Source organism: Lineus longissimus, chromosome 8, assembly GCF_910592395.1.
Source record: "Lineus longissimus chromosome 8, tnLinLong1.2, whole genome shotgun sequence".
In the NCBI taxonomy this organism is placed as follows: domain Eukaryota; kingdom Metazoa; phylum Nemertea; class Pilidiophora; order Heteronemertea; family Lineidae; genus Lineus; species Lineus longissimus.
This window is the reverse complement of record NC_088315.1, coordinates 8,529,694-8,549,500: the sequence shown is the minus strand read 5'-3', so window position 1 is coordinate 8,549,500 and position 19,807 is coordinate 8,529,694. Positions and strand designations below refer to the sequence as shown.

The window sequence follows — 19,807 nt, the reverse complement described above, 5'->3', positions numbered from 1 at the left end:
TTAGAAATATCACAGTTTCAACAAATTCTTTGGTAATTAGTCCACATTTGGACACTAGACCTCGCATTTCCCCGTCCACAAAGTCAAAGGCCACTTCGAAAACCTTCAAAAAACCCCGTCCACTCATTGATCAAAATCACCCATCAAAATAATTTTTTCTTTTTTTCTGTCGCTGACCCATCAAAAAGATTATAATGCATAATATACTGCAATTTCTTTTAAATATATTGAAAGACAAAGAAATGCCAGGCCACCAAACTTAGAGGGCCGCTGTCCACACTTTCGTCCACACTTTCGTCTACAGTTTACACCTACCCCGGCAGAGACGCAAATGAGGAGAGAGCGGCTTCTTCAGTATAAGTTGTAGAACGACGGCGACAACACTGTAGTGTAAATGTACTACGTTGTGTGAACTAATCACAGGGAAATGTCAAAACCTTGAAATATATCATTATTTTGATCATTCATCTCCAGGAAAATGGTTATTTATTGCTTTCAATTTCTTAGTAAGCAACCATAGACCATTAGTGTTGAATTGCACGAAGTGAATTCATCGATTATTGTGCATAAGGTAAAGAAAATGTCGATGTTTTGAACATTTTTACACCGACTTTGTCGCCCACAGGGTGTCTCTGAAAAAGTAGTCTACTGCTGTGGCTGAAATACAAGTAGGCCCCTCCGCCTGGAATTAAATTAGCATAGAAATATCTATATACATGAACACTAAGTTAGTTAGTCTAACGTTGCCACGTCGTGAGAAGTTTGTGCGTAATATTGCCATTTCTTATTGGGTAGGCCTAATAATGTCGACGTAATTGAGAATGCAGAAGTGGCAATACAATATCGCACAATGTTAATCAACCATTTTGCTGATGCCATGATGTTGAAACTGCATGGCTAATGCGCAGCTTTGACCAAACATACAGGAACAGTCGGTCGGGAAAGCATTCGTGGAAGAAGGAGCCTTTTTTGAACCGATCAAGCTTTTTCACCCTTCAAATTGTAGAGAAAATTTCTGTTTGCAATGTTGACAGGTGTCCCAGTACAAATAATAATATGTAAAGAGCAAGCTCTAGTGAACTCACACAACTGTTTGACATGGGGGAGCCCCCCAAACCCCCGTCCTTCTGACATATTTAACCAGTACATTGGGGGATGAGTCCCCCAAACCCCCTCCCCCGTTCTCTGAAAGTGACAGGTTTTAGTCAGTACATTGGGGGGAAGGCCCCCCCCCATTGGACTCTAAAAATAGAATTCCTTGGAGACGCTGAACAATAAGGCCCCATAAAGAAATAGTCCCCGCCCCGGTAGCTGTCTCATATCTGCGGACAGAAGCAGCTCTTTGTGGTGAAATAATAATTGAATTTTCCACCTGCCAGCCTAGATATTTGTGTATGTTTCTTCACCAGTTAGTTAATACAGAATTTTTGTAGCTGATATACTCTTAATTGTTTTAGCACGTTTTTTTGGATTCGTTTGGCGCCAAAATCAAGAATGGCAAATTTATGATCTTGACACTAGAGGTGCTGATGTCGTTCCGGAACAGTAGATGCTAAATCGGATAGCCAGGCGGTACGGGAACTCCTGCACTCTGACCACGTGACCTACATCATTACTTCACAGTTCCGGCACTGGGTCGAGTTTGGCAGTTACTAGAAATCACGTGACTGGATCGGGATTTAGTAGTGTTAAAACTGACTTTTTTGAAGTAAAGTACGTAAATCGAGAAGAAGAGGACGTTTGCTTTGTCTGCAATGAAATGTCACAACTGTCTCCGTCGACGTTGTCCTGTATGTCCTAGCAGACGATTTTTAAATACATGATGTCCCACACCCGCACTTCAGTGGCGCCGGTGTGAATAAATCTACTTGTATGAATGGTCAATGGCTCATGACGTCATGAAATAATTGCGTCACGAGGAAGGAAACAATGGGAATCACGTCCGACGTGGTAACTGTGGTTGCGGTGCGTCGTGAATGCAGGATCGGCCAACGTGCGGCCCCTATGGAATGTGACAAACTGTACCGGAACCAGAATTGTCATGGGTCTGCACAAATTTTTTCAGATTCGATGGACATGATGGATATATGAATTTTGTTTACACTTTATACATACGTAACCATTACACTCACTACGTTGTGTGAGTTATTAAAATTCCAAGTTTCAGCAAATTTGCATGCATTGTAAAGGCACCACTACATTGCATTTTCTTTTTTCCTAACCCACCTAAATATGAGCTGCGTAACCCTTTAATTATTATAATATAACCTGAAGACCCTTTCTTGTGCTTCTTATTTTGTAGACCTCCTATTGACTATTTTGTCATTAGAATGAAACCAAAGATTAAGAAATCTGAGAAGCCATTAGTTGGCCGGGGAGGCAAACGCGAGGGCTCTGGCAGAAAGAGGGAACTCTCCAGTGAGTTGAAGAATAAGGTTAAAGTGTACATTGGTAAGTTGATATCTGATATTTTCTCAAATAAGACAAGGTTCCTTTGTACATTTACGTGAATTACTCAAACTGTTTTAGAAGGATTGAAATAGCTTGGAACAGTGATGAATAATGGGATACAGAAATATCAGGCCAACCAAAGATGAATCCCAGGTGTTTGAAATGTTTGCACTTTTTACAGTATTCAGATCTGAAAAGAATTTCACTCTCTGGCCGTGTTCGAAGATTATAGAAATGGTGAAGATTTGAGTTTTGGTTTGGAAAACCATTCAGTGATTATGGATCAAACTATGGGTAATCAATTTGTGTTACCCTGGCCTGTCCCTCAAAAAATATTGACCTTGCCTTCCTGCAAATTGAAATGAATTTTGTGTTTGACTCTTCTGTTTTTAGGGGCTGCCAACGTCCTCAAATGGAATGCCATCAAGCGGGCCTACTGTGACGACGGAGACACTCTATTCACCAAAAAGCTCTTGGAATTCGCTGAGAAACATATGGAGCTGCTGGCATCATATTTCACAGGCGACGAACCACAAGAGGAGAGATGTATCACTCCAGAAGGTTTGTGCTTTGAGAAAAGTAATTGAGGAAAAAGAAAGATTAAGAAAAATAATTAATATGGGCCCTTCGGAGTGACCAGTGCTGTCCTTAATAGAGAGGTGTCCAGATTAGAGAAGTCAACATGAATGGGAACAACCAATTTGGGACAAAAACTAGTGTCCTTAGTAGAGAGGTTGTCCTTATTAGAGAGGTGTCCGCTAAGGGAGGTTCCACTGTATGTTTACGCGTTTCTGAAGGCTTATATTTTTCATTGATTTTCATTGATTCTTATTCTCATCAAGGAACAGCAACAATACAACCTGTATAGTAGGACAAAATATTGAGTAGAGTTACAAAATATCATTAATTTACATCTTCTTTTCACACTGTTTCAGAACACTGCCATGAAGACGACCCAAATGGCCCACCACAGTATTTCATCTGTTTACGTGTGACCTTTGACCTCCACCGCTGGTTTTGTAAACTCCATACCCACTCGCAGCTGGAACCGTCGGCGTTTATCATCCATCTTCTTCTGTTGTACACCAGGTGGCATGATATTGGCGAAGAATTTCGGTACGAAAGTTCTCTGAATCTTGTTTCCCAAATTTCATGACATTATGCACTTCTGTCTTAGCACAAACTGGTGTAAACAGTGGACAGGTCACTTTTTGTCATTGTAAAGTGTCTCATGAAATAACTGTCCAATAGTCTTCAGTGCTTCCTGAATGGGCCGCTGTCATGAATGGTGCTTTGGGCTTGGTGGTCCTAGATTTACACTTGACTTCATTAATTTCTCTGAACTTTATGAACATTTTCGTAAGAGTTCATAACTTGAATTCAAATCTTAAAAAAGAATCTTATTTTTGTTTTTGTTGACAATTTCTATGTTTCCTTTCAGACCAGAGGTTGTTTCCAAACTTGTAGAAGAGTTGCAAGGTCAACTTCTTGAAAAGACATCATCTGTTGACGGGTCAAGAACCGTAGATGATTCCAGCAAGACTCCGCAAGTAACTGGCTCTGGTGTTAGCTGTCTAGGCGAAGAAAAAAGTACACATACAGGAATATTTGAACCGGATCATCAGCTGGGTCAAACTCGAGCTGAAATTTCTCAAAATGTTGATGCAGTTGAGTTTCAAAGCCGTTCTGTGATTCAGAGTGAGTCTGTGATAATCGAAGACCCAAAACAAATACCAAGTTCTCTCCCGCAAGTTCAAGGTCAAACTTTTGAAGGTCAAGGTCAAACTTTTACAGTTAAAGGTCAGTCCTTTGAAGGTCAAGCTCAGTCTTGTCATTTAGGAGGTGTAGGTCATGCTCGAGGTGATGTAGGATGTACCAAAGTTCAAGGAAATGAAATTCAAGGTCATATTCTGGAAAGCACTCAAGTGATTGTGAATGTTTTACCAGAAAATGTGACACAAACCAAAGTACATGGCCTACATTCTTTTACTCTTACCCCATCAGGTGAGAGGCCAGTGCCACCTCTGGCGAAAGCTCTTAATCTAAGTACTCTCCAGTCACCTGTTCCAGATGGTAACTATGAGGTAAACATCGTGACGTCTGCTCCTCCCAAGAAATCGCAGAATCGTCCAAATGAAACTTTCATACACTCAGACTCAGAGCAGTATCAATATCAGTATCAACACGTACCAGACCGACCATTGTCAGAACCAATTGGGATTTATGAAGTGAATAAACAAATGTCTGTTGCGCCAGATAGAAATCTCAAAATGTTTGAACCGTTAGAAGTTGTTGAGAGAGTAAGCAATGAGAATATGAATGACTCTGCTACAAAGGTCGATTCCAAGACTATTAGAAACCCAGGACATCATTCAGGCTTTGAAAATCAGTTGCATGGACAGAATCAGGATTGTGAGCCGGCTTTGAAGGATCAGCAGTCTTCTTCCACAGGCCAGCGTGTGCTTCTTGATGTACCCCAAGATCTCTCAAGCAATCACGCAGCTAGCGGGCATCTTGTCTGTACAACTCGTAGTTACGAAACACTAATGCAGCAAAACTCTCGCCCTCTGATGGGAAACAACCGAAGTAATGAACCAGTCCCTTCATACCAAAGTCAGCTACGCTCAGGTGCGTTTGGTCATAGTCTAAACCAGATAACTCAAGAGAGTCTGACAACTGGAGCTAGGCATAGTAAAGAGTCATCTCAGATAATGGTATTGGAAAACTTTCATTCCCATCAGCAAAATCAGGATAGCCAGACTACGAAATGCATTATCGTTCACTGTGCACCTCAAGAGGGAATGGACAACGCTGTTACTAGTGGACCAGTGCAACATCATATGATACAGAACTCAAATGCACCTATTACGATTTTACCCGTAGACACTCAATTGGTCCCAGGCCATATTGTTTTGGATGTCTCGCAAGATGCTGTCGTTGGAACAAGACTTAACGTGTTCAATGTTCAAGATCCATCATTGCAGACTGTTGTTTCTTCAATCTCTGCCAGTCACCCGGTTCAAGAACAGTCTTCAGATTCCATCAGAAATCCTTTGAAGATAAGTTTAAGTAGTACACTCCCCATGTCTGCACACCAGAGCAGTCAAGTTTTCTTGTCGAAAACACATCCAGTTTCTGCGCACCAGAACACTCCGGTTTTTGTGACACAACGTTTTCAAATGCCAGAAACTTCAGCTCAGCAGTCTAGAACAGATTCACAACCTCTGTACGGCCAGAGACAATTTCAGGGCTTTGATGACCGAGGTCAGTGTCTAGATTATAGCCAGCATCAAGTAGTTAGTAATAACCAAGGTTGCAACCCTGCTGTGACAACTCAGCAACAGAAACTGATATCGACTACTCCGCTACAAGTCTTGCCAAACTGGGAACATCACCCAGCTGCAGCTGTTGATAACCTATCTGGAACACCAATCCAGCGAATACCGTCTGCTCCTCCACGAGTCTTCCCAAGCAGGGAACATCATCAAACTGAAATCGTTGATAATTCGCTGGGAACTTATACCCAGCGAATGCCATCTGCTCCTCAAGAAGTCTTGCCAAACAGGGAACATCACCCAGCTGCAGTTGTTGATAACCTTTCTGGAACGCCTTTCCAGCGAGTACCATCCGTCCCGCAACAAGTCTTGCCAAACAGGCAACTACATCAAACTGAAATCATTGATAATCAAGCGAGTACTTATACCCAGCGAATATCATCTGCTCCTCCACAAGTCATGCCAAACAGGGAACAAAACAGGCCTTCATTTGCTACCAATCCACCTGTAACTTCGGTCGCGCAAAAACCATCTACAGCTCCACAAGTCTTTTCAAACAGGCAATATCATCAGCAAACTCAAGCTGTTGACCATCAATCGGGAAGTTATACCCAGCAAATATTATCTGCTCCACCACAAGTCATGCCAAACAGGGAACTATACCAAACTTCTGTTGCTAACAATCAGTCCATGGTTTCTGTGGAGCCAGCACCATCTGCCCCTCTGCAAGTCTTGTCAAGTTCAGAACAGTACCGCACTGCTGATGTTAACGATGGGCCAGTGATACCGCCCCTGCAAGTTAATACCCGTCCGCAAGTCATGGGCAGGCGGGAGCCCCACCAAACTGTGGTTGGTCAGGATTGTCCAGTGACTTTTCAGCTGCAGATGCAAGAGCCTGCGCCAGTCATAACCAGCAGAGAGCATCCTCAAACTGTGCCTTTGCACAATCTTCAAGTAACTCTTCCATGTCCTCATGAGCAGATACGTGAGCCAGTGCATGTCTTAACAAGAGAGTATCCTAAATCTGCAAACATCAGCAATCCCTCAGTCGTTCTTCATCATCGGCAACAGCCTGCTCCACCAAGCAGAGATGATGTTTATGCTCAGAAAAATCCGAACATTTCTATTACCAGATCAAACCACTCTGTTCAAAGCATGTCGTCTGCTCCACCTTTTCAAGCTCAGCAAAATCTGGATGAAGTCAACCAAAAGTATAATGCCAGTGCCTCTCACCAACCTCTACTGACTTCTAAACCTTCTGATGCCCTGTTTATCCGGGAAGAGTATCGTTCTCAACTGAGCAGCAACAACATCCATTCTAGGGAAGGAGCCAGGACTGGCCAACATGTACCGGTACCGAAATTGCCTGCACCTCCTTCAGAAAAACCAGATTTTCTGTTTCAGTGTAGCGAGGGTGTCAGAAGTTCTAGCAGTTCGGATGTCAAGAGCAGAAGAGAGACTCCAAGCATTTTGTATTCATACCAGTCAGGTGTGAGTGGTATTGGTGTCCGTCCTCACCAAGGGTTGCATCCTAGGCAGCCTACGTTAGCAATGGGTCAAGGCGAAATCGGTGCAAGATCGGTTGTAAGAACTGAACGTATTCAGCTTCCAGAGCAAGCCGTGTTGAATAACGCTCATTTGCGGGAAGTTACGAGGACAGATCTTACAGACGGTCATGCTCCACCAGATCATGCTCAAATTTACAATCAAATCGTCGAAACAAAAGATAGAAACATGGGGAAAAGTGGCCTGGAGATTTTAGCAACCAGCGCCCTTGGCCATGACAGTCATATTCAAACGAAACTTCCAGAAAGTGTTGATGCTGATGGGGGATCTCTCGTGGCTGGTCTGATGAGCAACACTGAGGGTGCTTCTGTGCAAGCAAAAACTACAAGTGGAAATTCAGGTCATATGATGGATGCATCTTGGAGAGTTGCACACACAAGACAAGCACTTATTGATGCTGGGTTGGCTACCGAATATGTGCCAGGTGTTAACTTGGGAGATAAAAGTTTAGGAGCACGGAACCCCCTAAAACAAGTACCTAAGATACATGTCATGAGGCATTCACAACAAAACTTGTCCCCAATTTCACATTTATCTTCCCCTATTCCTGGTGTTGCCATGCTGACAAATAAATCAGACATATTGGACCGAAAAAAGAAACGCATGGCAGTACAGTATGCAGAAACTGTCGGCAAGTCCCAAGAATCCCATGAAGTTACCATTCACGACCTTCCAATTGCATCACCCAAACCATTGGCCGCCCAGCAGCAGACATTGTTACTGAAAGACGACAAACAATGCCTTCAAAACCAAACCATAAAAGAGGACCTGCAGATGTCAAGTAAGCAGACGACAAGCAAGCAGACGACCCAAAAGACATCTGCTGCCCCTAGTGAATGTGAAAGAGATTCAAAAGTATTCCAACCACCGCCAAGTTGTGTAAAACTCAAAGAAATTCTGCTCCGGCGTACGAAAGCTTCTCTTCCCAGTCTTTTTATTGATGACAGTACAAGTGAAAAGGTTGGGGAACAAGTTAACCAGGTTGTAAACCTTGACTGCATCTTCCCGAATGACGTCTGTGAAAGCCTACCTGACTCAATTTCTCAGATGGTGGAGCCAGAGTTGTCCGACAGTGCAGACGGCATCCTATTGAAAATCACAAAACCTAAGGCAAAGAAACCCGCCAGAATTACGAAGCGGAAGCCGTCGGATCGTTCATCAAGGAGTTCCATTTCCAGATCAACAAAAAAGAAAAATGTTGAAATTGAAACTGTTGAGGTTGCCAATGCTGGTAGCAGACGCAAAAGACACAAATCAAACACTGGATTCACTGGAGAGGTTTTTGCAGAGATGCCGAGGTTTCAGCCAGCGAGGGCAAGCAGACGCAAGGCTGGCAATGAGGGTCAAAAGAGGTGTTTATTTCCCGATTTCAATGCAAAGAAAACAGAGGTGGCAAAGTTAAAGTCTGATGATACTTCTGCCAGTGAGATGAATTATACTGTAAGGGAGAAAGTTAATGAAAAGGGGAAGAAAAAGAACACCTACGAATGCAAAATTTGTCATGCTTTGCGCGCGTCTGTTGGGAATATCAAAAGACATTTGGTTGCGCATGGGAAAGTCTTTAAATGTACGTGCTGCAATAAAAATTTCTCGACCAAAAATGCTTTGTATTTTCACAAGAAGAAGAAGAGCGGGAATAAGTTTGACTGCTGTTTATGTTCATTTTCGACGTACTATGTGCCTTTTCTTCGTGCACACACGAAAAGGAGCCACCCTGAGAAAGTGGAAAAAGTCTTCTGCGATGTTTGTGGGAAATCATTGAAAAACAAGGCGTCCCTGAAGTCGCATCTTCTGTGTCACAAATCGGAGGAGATAAAGGAAGTCTGTGACGACTGTGGCAAACTCTTCTCGAGCGTAAAATATCTGCACAGGCATCAAAAACGGGTCCATTCGACGAAAGATTACGTCTGCAGGCATTCAAATTGTGACAAATTATTTCCGTCGAAGAGTCAATTAAAAGCGCACGTTGACCGCGTACATTTAAAGGTTCGTAAATTCGCCTGCACCTATCCCAAATGTGACCAAGCGTTTTTTAAAATGGCCGAAATGCAACAGCATATTTGTGTGCACCATACAAAGGAACGAACGTTTGTTTGTGAGGAGGAAAATTGTGGTAAAGCGTTTCGCTCGAGGCACAATCTTGTTGTCCATATGCGCCTGCATACAGATGAGAAACCATTCAAATGCAAACTTTGTGACTATTCTTGCCGGCAGATGAACGCATTGAACTTTCACGTTGGGCGCCATCATTTTGATGATGCATCGAGAAAAGGACAGAAAAAAAGTGACAAGACCAAAATTCCAACCCAAAAATGCAAAATTTCAGAGCAACAAAACATTCAATTTGCTCCTAGTGGATCAGAACCTCGCACGGCGTCAACGGAGTGTCCATCTTTTGGGTTGTCCAATCAGTCGGCAGCAGGTAGCGATGAGCAGGTTTTCGATCATCACCAAATGGAATGTCCCTATTCAATAACCAGTCCTGTCAATGTTCAGACGACTCATATTCTCTACATTCCTCAATCAGAGCAGATGACGTCTGCTGAACAAATGACGTCTGCTGAACAGATGACGTCTGCTGGGCAGTCAGTTTCGGTGCTTGGGCCTCCTGGCAACGATGTTACCATGGCTGTACTTACTCCACTGGAAAGTCCAGGACTGGTCCCTGCACTCTGTTCAAGGTCAGAGGGTATTCAAACAGGCATTACACCAATGGATTCTTTGCCTGCTGGAGAATGTGTTGTGGAGTACCGTGGTCCTTTGTGAGTTAATTTTCTGTAAGAGATTTGAGAACTTTTGCTACGTTGAGATTTATTGGGTACATCGATGCCATTTCAAGATTGAGTCTAAACTTTTTTCGGATGACCATGAGTCAAGGATTGTTGAGGATCACGAGTCGAATATGAAATACTAATGAATTACTTGTGCAGATCTTAAGATACACATGGATGTACACCAGGAGACAGTACGATCATGCCACCACAATAGCATGCATAAGCTTTGAGAGGAAGATATCTGACTGAGATCAAATTACCCGCTTTGCAGGCAGGTTGAGATTGGTTAAAAAGGGGAAGAGGACGATTGAAGGTCGAGATGCTTCAGCGACATTATGCTGCATACGTTAGTTTGGAAAGATTGATGGAATGTCCGAAATGGTGAGTTATCTTACAAAACATCATGTTCACAAAAATCTAGACAGTGTGACCTATATATCTAGTGTCAGGATAAGATAAAGAAAACTATCAAAGCCTGGTATTTGACAAAGTCTAACTACATGTTCATGTAAAGCATACTGTGTCGATGCTATTGATAAGTTAGTTTTAAATAGGCCTATTACACATAATATAGGAATTTGTACAGGCTCCCTTTAATCAGCTAAATAGTGTTCACACAAAGTGACCTGTTCATGCTGGCCCGCATGCCAATCAAAACACTTCTCAAGCTTGTTATGGAATAAAAGGCCACTGGTGAGTGACATATAGGCCAATGTTTCAATATTATGAAGTCAAATAATCACACCGTTCTGGAGAGCTGTTCTACTTGCATAAATTGGTTTGACCACAGGCACAACCATTTTGGCTAGAAATTGAAATCTTAAAGCAATCGGTACACTTTCAAAACAAAGTGAGTGCCAATTTGGAGGGTGCGAGTGAGTTCTTTCCTTTCCAGAGAACAGACTCTCACCTTTGAAATTGGCATTCATTTTATTTTGAAGGAGTTGGAATTACTTCTAGCCCAAAGTTCTTGTGCCTGTGGTCAACCCTTAAAATATGCTATCTATCGCTTTGGGAAATGGGTCAATGATCACTTATTCCACTTTCTTGCAGTCGTAAACTGCCTGGGACCAGCATAACCTTTTGACCGCAGAGTTTCCATATAAACAGATAGGTTGAAAATCTCTTCCTTTTGACCTGTCGACTGTCATTATTATGATCTATAGATATTGTCAAGAATAAATAAAGACAAGTCTTTGTTCAAGGGTAAAATTTAGTTGTGATAATCACCACTCTGGAACAGCAGATATCTATATTCATAACATTCATTACACTTGCAGTTTTATCATTCAGGAATCAGTCAACGGAATTTCATTTTCTCATTTTAAGCTGGCATCAAAGATGGGGACCAGCGTGCCACTAACGGAGACGGCCAAGCCGGTGATGCAAAACTTCTCCCAGCTTGTCATGCAGGATTATGAGGAACTTGAGCAGCCCATTCAGGGAACCACCAAAGGTTGGTAGTCTGAGAATTTTCCGCTGGTGCAAACACTTGTCAGCCCGTCGGTGTCTGTCTTAGTAGGGAGATTCTACTGTATTCTTACCTATGCCCTGCACAGGTCTGTCTGGTTCTATTTCGCTCTCACACACACACTGATATTTTTTTCCTCTAGGAACAATTCCAAACTGGTTGGACGGAAACCTTTTCAGAAATGGTCCAGGTCGCTACAGTCTCGGCGGTACCTCCTACAAACACTTATTCGACGGCATGGCGATGGTGCAGAAATTCAAAATCAAAGATGGCACCGCCACCTACAACCGAAAGTTCATCCGGAGTGACATGTATGAAAAGAACATGGCTGCAAAACGGATTGTCGTGTCGACGTTTGGTACCTTGGCGACCCCAGACCCTTGCAAGTCCATGTACCAGAGGTATGGTCTTTACCAGTGGTTATAATATTGAAATCTTCTGCATTCGTAATTTTTGAGATGAGCACTAGACAGTCGGTTTGTTTTCAGTAACAGAGTTGACTGTTCTGGAGAGTTCCACTACAGAACACCAGAGATTTGTGCTCAGGGAGGTGTCCTTTGGTCAGTATCCCTCACTGTTCTTCATAAGGGAGCAAGTTTGAAGCAAATGAGCAAAATATCTGTCAATGTGTGATGGTCAATAAAAGTGTCATGCTAAGTGGGAATGATGCCATTGCATGGGTCTGTTGCCATGCTTTTAGTATCAATTCTCAAAAAGGGTTTTCTGGCTACATTGGGTTAAAGGGTAACTCGTGTCAAATTTCACCATATAATGTTTTAGCTGTTTATGACAAATGACTACGTCACTTTCTCATAAATCGGTAAGGTTTTCGAATCGAAGTGCACATTTTCTAGAAATTGATGGTTTAATCCCACCTGGACGGCTCACTTTGATGCCGTTTTCGTTGATGACGTCACAACATGAACATTTTCGCGGTCGCGGTGGTTTACATTCAGCGATTTTATGATAAATCTAATCAAAAATGGAAAATTTGAGCTTTACATTTGTGATCAACAATTAAAAACGGACGTATTTCCGCAAAGTTGTAAATCACATCATAGTATCACTTTAAAACATTAATTCCGGTTCTGCTGCATAATGTTGTACTCAACAATATATACAACTATATCAGACACAATTTTCAAAGATATCAGATAAACCGATTTTTCACACTTATTCATTGAAGTGGAAATAGTGAAGTGTCAGACACAATTTACCTTTTGATACTGGCCCAGCATTACTAACAGTGTCTCTGGTCACAAGGTCATAGTGTCATTGATCGATAGATTTATGACTACCAGCTCATTAACCATTTCAGATTCATGACCTATTTCTTCCCAGAAGCGGACGCTGGTGCGAACTGTCTCGTCAATATCTTCCCCATCAAAGATGCACTCATTGCTGCAACAGAAACAATGAAGGTCCAACAGATCGACCCAGAAACTTTGGATACACTTCGCCTTGTAAGAAGCTTTCTCATGATAATTGCCACTAAAATAAAGTACTTTCTAGGTCTGTCTCAAGAACGTTAAAGGGTAACTCATATCAAATTTCACCATATAATGTTTTAGCTGTTTTTGACAAATGACTACGTCACTTTCTCATAAATTGGTAAGGTTTTCGAATCGAAATGCACATTTTCCAGAAATTGATGGTTTAATCCCGCCTGGACGGCTCGCTTCGATGCTGTTTTCGTTGATGACGTCACAACATGAACATTTTCGCGGTCGCGGTGGTTTACATTCAGCGATTTTATAATAAATCTAATCAAAAATGGAAAATTTGAGCTTTACATTTGTGATCAACAATTAAAAACGGACGTATTTCCGCAAAGTTGTAAATCACATCATAGTATCACTTTAAAACAACTGTCACCGTTTTCAGTCTTCTCAGTTCTTTACTAAATCTCGGTGCAGGTATGACAGTAGCCTGTGTCATTTTCATGGAAACGACCACTAAAGTCAACAATGTAGCCCTTTAAGTGGTTAACCCTTTTATTTCAGCACGACTATACTGATTACATCAGCGTCCACAGTGCCACCGCTCACCCCCATTACGACCCCGATGGGACTTACTACAACATCGGGATGGGAGTAGATAAAGGGCCTGTGTATAAAGTTATAGCAGTACCACCTTCAGCTGCAGGTAAGTCGATTTCATTCTCCTTTCCAGAATCATGAGGAGCCCCATAGCACAGTGGGGAAAATCACTGGGCCCAGTTGTTCGAACGCACAAATAATCCATGTTATCCCAAACAGTTACATTAAAGGGTCAACTTGGCAATAAGATATTTTGGTTTCTCAAACAAAAATGGCTTTTTCTTCGAGTTGTTTCACCTTCTGCTACCGAGTATGTATAACTTTCTATGATGTTGATGATGATGCATTATCCTATCTTATTCGATTTCCAGGCAATAATGCAGAAAAACCACTCGATGGTGCGAAAGTCGTCGCGTCCATTCCTGCGCGCTGGAAATGGAACCCAGGCTACATGCACAGCTTCTGTATGTCCGAGAACTACTTCATCCTGATCGAACAGCCGCTGTGTATGAACGTTCCCAGGATAATGACACATAAACTGCTCCACGTGCCTATCGCAACGTGCATGCAGTGGCATGAAGGATACCCGGTAAGTTGGAGAGCATGAGGGTTTCCCGGTAAGTTGGAAAGCATGAGGGTTTCCTGGTTGGAAAGTTCATTAAAGCCGATTTATGAAAGCAGAATTTGACTGGGACTAGGCCGGTAATAGAGTATTCTGATTGGCTCGTTCCAAATATTCACATGAGGGATGAAGTATTGGGACTTTCGATTAGACAATCCACTGGAAATAATCCAAATTTTGTTGGAAATCCCTGAATTGATTTATGAAGTGTTATATATCATGTTCCAGACGCGGTTCCTTATTATTGACCGTAAGACTGGTGAACAGGTGAACCCGGGCTACACTTACGTGACAGACAAACTGATGATATTCCACCAGGGTAATGCCTATGAGGAGGATGGTGAGTTGATACTTTAGAGGAGCGGTTGACACTAAACACATATTTGAATTCAGACTGCATCAGAAATTGTCTGGGTCAGGTCAGCAAGCCTACTAATTTCCAAGTTAGACTGAAGAGTTTTTCAGGTCTGGCCGAAGGACTTGGCTGACCTCTTGTCACCAACTGTAAAAAGTGTGATGACAAATAGTGATGTATCAAAGCCCTAGGCAGACGCTGTCATAGTTGACTTTTGTTGACAGCGTGCAAGAGTATTACTTTACAGCATTGGTTAGGCCTACCCTCAGGATAAGCTAGTGTCGAGCAACACCACTATGTGGTGGTAAATGTGATCTGATCACATTCCTGAGTTCAACCAAGTACCTTTGGCCAGAATGATATCAAAAACACTAGACCAGATCAAATTTAGTATGAATAGCAAATATTCCGGACCACACCCAGAGATATCTTGTAGTCTGAATGTCATTTGTATTCCTCTTCAGGCCATCTTGTCCTCGACGTCTGCGGTGGAGACTCCGGTAAATACATTTCGAATATCTCTGTGGAAGCGGGAAATGATTTCATTGAGACATACGGACGCCGCTACGTGCTTCCGCTGAAACTCGACGAGAAGACCAAGGTCGGTGAGAACCTGGTGCTGCTCGAAGACACGAAGGCGACGGCATCACTCCGCGATGACAAAACGGTCAATTGTTCGTATGACCAATTGTCAGATTTTTGTAAGTATTTGACATTTTCAAATCTTCATGCCTGAAACTGATGCAGGGCAACCTGTTCTGTTACCTTGCACTTGTACATTTTGTTCATAGGCCAATGTTAGTTTTAAATGCCAATTCCGTAGAAACGAACATACTTTCCAAAAACATTGAATTGAAACTACTAACATCGAATCTGAGGAAGGTGGGGTGTCACTCTTGTGAGAATTATAACTATAAGCTTTTGACATGTTGACATGGTGGAGTCTTTGGCATTATCGTTCCGTCCAACACAAAAGCTGTTGTCGGGCCCTAATGTGTTAAAACTTATATGTCTGTTCTATATCAGAATGTATTACGGTACTCCGACGCCATACCATACATAATTTTCAAAGATTTTAATTGAACAAATTTTCACAGTTATTCATTGAAGTGTACATTGAAAGTGTCGGACGGATTTCACTATTTTAAATTCAGGCCACGGTTGTGTTTCAATAAGACCGAAAAGACCGATGTTGGCTGTTGAAATGAAATGAAGTGAGTTCCCGTCACCTCCAGTACTCATTTGATGACTTTTCAAATGTGAGGCAGAAGTATTATCAGAATCTTGTTTGCCTTCCAGTCTTTGACTTTCCAATGATCAACTACAAGTTTAACTCCAAGAAATACAGATACCTCTATGGTGTGGTCTTCAATGGTATGGGTTTAGGCGAAGATTTTAGGATGTTGGTAGGTGATAGAAGTCCAATTTTTCGACTCATACTTGACCCAAAACTTTGGGTGTGGCAACATTCCTGGTGTGCTTCTGTATTATATCATTGACAGTCCGTTCCAGTGCACTTTGATGATTTTTCAGTGATTCTGCTCGGAGAAGACACGATCCTTATTTAGAAGCCATTTTTATGCCAAAGTTGTAATTTTAAGAGTATTCATTGTCTTGAATATGTTGCAGCTGATTAAAATCGATATCGCCACACGTAATGTTCTGCAATGGGAAGAGGAGGGCTGCTTCCCGAGTGAGGTTGTGTTCGTGGCAACTCCTGGTGGTGAGGATGAGGATGATGGTAAGTGTTCTGAACGTTCGCACTGTCCCAACACCCAGGTTGAACTCGGTGTCATTTTTGAACCTCCGACATCAAAAAGTGGGTTGGACTTATCCGAATAATGAACTGAATTAATCATGTGAGGAGTCTCGTAGTCCATTAGTTGACACTGCTGGCTACTATGCAATAATGCCAAGGTTCAATCCTGGGGAGAACCCAGGATCGTATTTCTGGATAAACTTGCATGGATTTATGGAACTAAAATTCCTGGCTATTCACAACACAACGTTTGAATATTCGAGGGTCTGTCAGATGAGACTAAAAGCCACGGTCCCTTGAACCTAAATGTCTATGGAGAGCAAATATAAGATTTCACATGGTTTGGCAGTGGCCAATTGTGGATTCCATACCACAGGCCGAAATCCAATAGGTTTTGAGGCTATAATTGTTGCACCTTACCTCATATCTTATTTCATCTTTTCTAGGGGTGCTACTCTCTGCGGTGATGGACCGAGTGAACGAGGACCGGTCATTCCTGTTGGTGCTGGATGCGAAGACGTTCACTGAACTTGGTCGCGTCGAGTTCGATACAACGTTCCCGAAGGACTTTCATGGATGTTATCTAAATCCTGGAGGAGTTCATGGATTACATAAGGAATAACAGTTTAGTAATCTGACCCCTGTTCAGGAATTACCATATTGGATCGCAGAATGAACAATTTGGTAATCGGACTCCTGTTCACAGGTTACTGAATGAACAATTTGGTAATCGGACTCCTGTTCATGGATTGCAGAATGAACAATTTGGTAATCGGACTCCTGTTCATGGATTACTGAATGAACAATTTGGTAATCTGACTACTGTTCATGGATTACTGAATGAACAATTTGGTAATCGGACTCCTGTTCATGGATTACTGAATGAATAATTTGGAAACCGGACTCCTGTTCATGGGTTACTGAATGACTAATTTGGTAATCCGACTCCTGTTCATGGATGACTGAATGAATAATTTAGTAATTGGACTCCTGTTCATGGATTACTGAATGAACAATTTGGTAATCGGACTCCTGTTCATGGATTACTGAATGAATAATTTGGTAATCGGACTCCTGTTCATGGATTACTGAATGAACAATTTGGTAATCGGACTCCTGTTCATGGATTACTGTATGAATAATTTAGTAATCGGACTCCTGTTCATGGATTACTGAATGAACAATTTGGTAATTGGACTCCTGTTCATGGATTACTGAATGAATAATTTAGTAATCTGACTCCTGTTCGTGGATTAAGGAAGTGGAATACAGAATGAATACCGTAATACAGGGAGCTGACTTTTGTTCATGGATTAAAGATTTAGATCAAGGAATGAACAATTAAGTCACTTAATATGACCTACCTGCCTCTTGCCTATAGTTTCCCTTAAAGGAGCCAGTAATAGTGTCCCTAAAAGGAGAATGACCTAGTGACATGTGTCCCTATGATTTTAGCCATCGGGAAGTTCTCCTTCGATCCACACTGTTGGCCCGAGACTCTGGACAGGACTCTTTGTCTAACTTGCATCACTCAACCAAAGTATGAGAGACCCCTATTGGCCATTTCGAGTAACTTAATCTGACCTGCCTTGCCAATCCTGCCAATGGTCTCCCTTTAAATAATGCAAACAATATGTATAAGAAAATACATGGCATTTACCATTGATAACATTTTGTCCAACCTTTCAAGTTGAGAATTAGTTATTTATATTCATGTTAATAGAAGATGCTTCTAATCTCTCGTTACCATGATTGTTCTCTTGTCGATTAAATGAAATATAAACTAAATATTTTCATTCATTCTAAATTGTGACCCGTCACAGCAAAAGCAGGCGCATGTCGCTCTGAGCTTGGCAGGTTGAGACGGACTGTTTGTTCATTTTTCTGTTGTCTGCCTTTTGTGAAATAGGAGCACATCAATTTCTTCCATTATCTCCTGGTGTCATTTAGGCTCATCTTCTGTGCGACATGCGCCTGGTTTTGCTGTGATGGGTCACAATTGTTCCTTTCCTTTTAAACTTGGTACCAGCAGAGACAATTTGTGGTCGTAATAAAACTTGTTGGACAGTTCACCATGCTATGATGGTGTTGCCTCTTGTCTCTGACTTGATGGTAGTCTAATGTCAAAGTACAAGGGCCATCTGCGCCAATGTTGAGTGCCGGATAGACTTTCCTTTTTGTTGCCCTTTGAGGGAGCTTCTTTGGCCATGGTGAACCTGTACAAACCCCTGAGAGAGGTCAGATTTCCCGATGGTATCTACATAAAATAGCCAGCCATCGTAGACTTCCCAATGACGCCCCCTCCCCCACCACCGCCCAGGCCAACTTGTGCCATGGATAGGCCTGTCCTGGCAATACGATTTTTGATAATTCTCTTCTGGATTGAGACGATGTCTATGTATCAGCATCCTGATTCTCATGCGTTTGCGTCACCACTATCGGGATCCATCTCAAAATTTTGCAGGTCAAGATGATGTATCAGACTTTTATAGAAAGAAAATCCCTTTGTTCTGGTGCTCGTACAATGAAATTTCTGTGACAATCAAGGTGTAGTCAGTTTTTAGGGCACACTTCTGTTGTCAGAATTGTGAAGACAATTGTCACAACCGCACAGGAAAAGTATGAATAAAATATGTTCATTCGTAATTTTTTTAGGGGGGAAATATTTCCCTTGACTTAATAAATATATGCCGTAAAGGAAATTACGCAGATTTTTAAAATCACTGGAATGCATTAGAGAGATTTGCAGTACACCTGGAAATTAAAAAACGTTTATCGCAAACATATGAACTCGCGCCAACTAGTTGTAAACTACGTCATAAAAAGTACACTAACTTTAGTGACGTAGCTCACAGGCAGCGCGAAATTCTCAACATTTGACAGTTCTTTCCAGATTTTTTCGTCAAATTTCTCTATTTCTGGGTCAATTTTTCCGTTTGAGGTATGTAGAAATGAACTACAATACAATGGCTGTTGTCCGAGCCGAATATTTTGTGAACAGAAACCAGGAAATAAATAATATTTGACAGAACAACGTGTCTTTGTCCCATGTGTGTCACTGTCAGTGACAGTGACCAGTGTGTCACTGTATCATCATCATCATCATCATTCATCGTGTGGTTTCTCTCCATCTCGCCTCTCGAGCCATTGTCTGGCGTCCTTTTACCATGAAGATCTATTGTAAAGACGGTTTATTGGTCCGACCCAAGGTTGTACCGGCATATCTGACAAAGGGCCTAGTTGGCTGCTTTGCACATCACTGTCAATCATCACCGTACCGAGTACGGGATGGTAGGTATGCATCCTTGACCTTGTGCCGTGTCTAATGTTAAAGGTTGACCATAGGCATCACCGTTTTGGCCAGAACTAAGAGTGGCTGCCAATTAAAAAGCAGGAGTCGATTTTCCTTTCTTTGACCTATTTTCAAGGGAGCAGACTCCCACCCTTGAAATCAGATCTTTATTTCATAATCATCAATAATGTCTTTCAGAATTG

The 19,807-nt window shown here is 42.0% G+C and overlaps 2 protein-coding genes across 5 annotated transcripts; both read left to right on the top strand.

Annotated features, from left to right (window-relative positions):
• Positions 1–256: 256 nt before the first annotated feature.
• LOC135492119 (uncharacterized) lies at positions 257–10,132 on the top strand. Its single transcript, XM_064778311.1, has 5 exons — positions 257–571; positions 2,303–2,451; positions 2,845–3,012; positions 3,387–3,567; positions 3,893–10,132. Exons 2-5 carry the CDS (start codon positions 2,331–2,333, stop codon positions 10,056–10,058), a joined length of 6,636 nt encoding a protein of 2,211 aa, XP_064634381.1. The 5' UTR covers positions 257–571; positions 2,303–2,330; the 3' UTR covers positions 10,059–10,132.
• A 172-nt stretch (positions 10,133–10,304) lies between these two features.
• Positions 10,305–18,096, top strand: LOC135492120 (carotenoid-cleaving dioxygenase, mitochondrial-like). 4 transcript variants are annotated; one of them, XM_064778313.1, is made up of 11 exons: positions 10,305–10,447; positions 11,396–11,522; positions 11,680–11,938; positions 12,856–13,000; positions 13,541–13,682; positions 13,948–14,165; positions 14,427–14,538; positions 15,018–15,254; positions 15,853–15,959; positions 16,183–16,294; positions 16,759–18,096. In XM_064778313.1, the coding sequence occupies exons 1-11, from the start codon at positions 10,436–10,438 to the stop codon at positions 16,932–16,934; spliced, it is 1,647 nt and encodes a 548-aa protein (XP_064634383.1). In that variant the 5' UTR covers positions 10,305–10,435; the 3' UTR covers positions 16,935–18,096. The 4 variants fall into 4 exon arrangements, with proteins under 4 accessions (XP_064634383.1, XP_064634386.1, XP_064634384.1 ...); XM_064778316.1 differs by lacking the exon at positions 10,305–10,447 and adding an exon at positions 11,071–11,176 and having other exon boundaries at positions 16,759–18,095; XM_064778314.1 differs by lacking the exon at positions 10,305–10,447 and adding an exon at positions 11,071–11,180 and having other exon boundaries at positions 16,759–18,095.
• Positions 18,097–19,807: the final 1,711 nt, after the last annotated feature.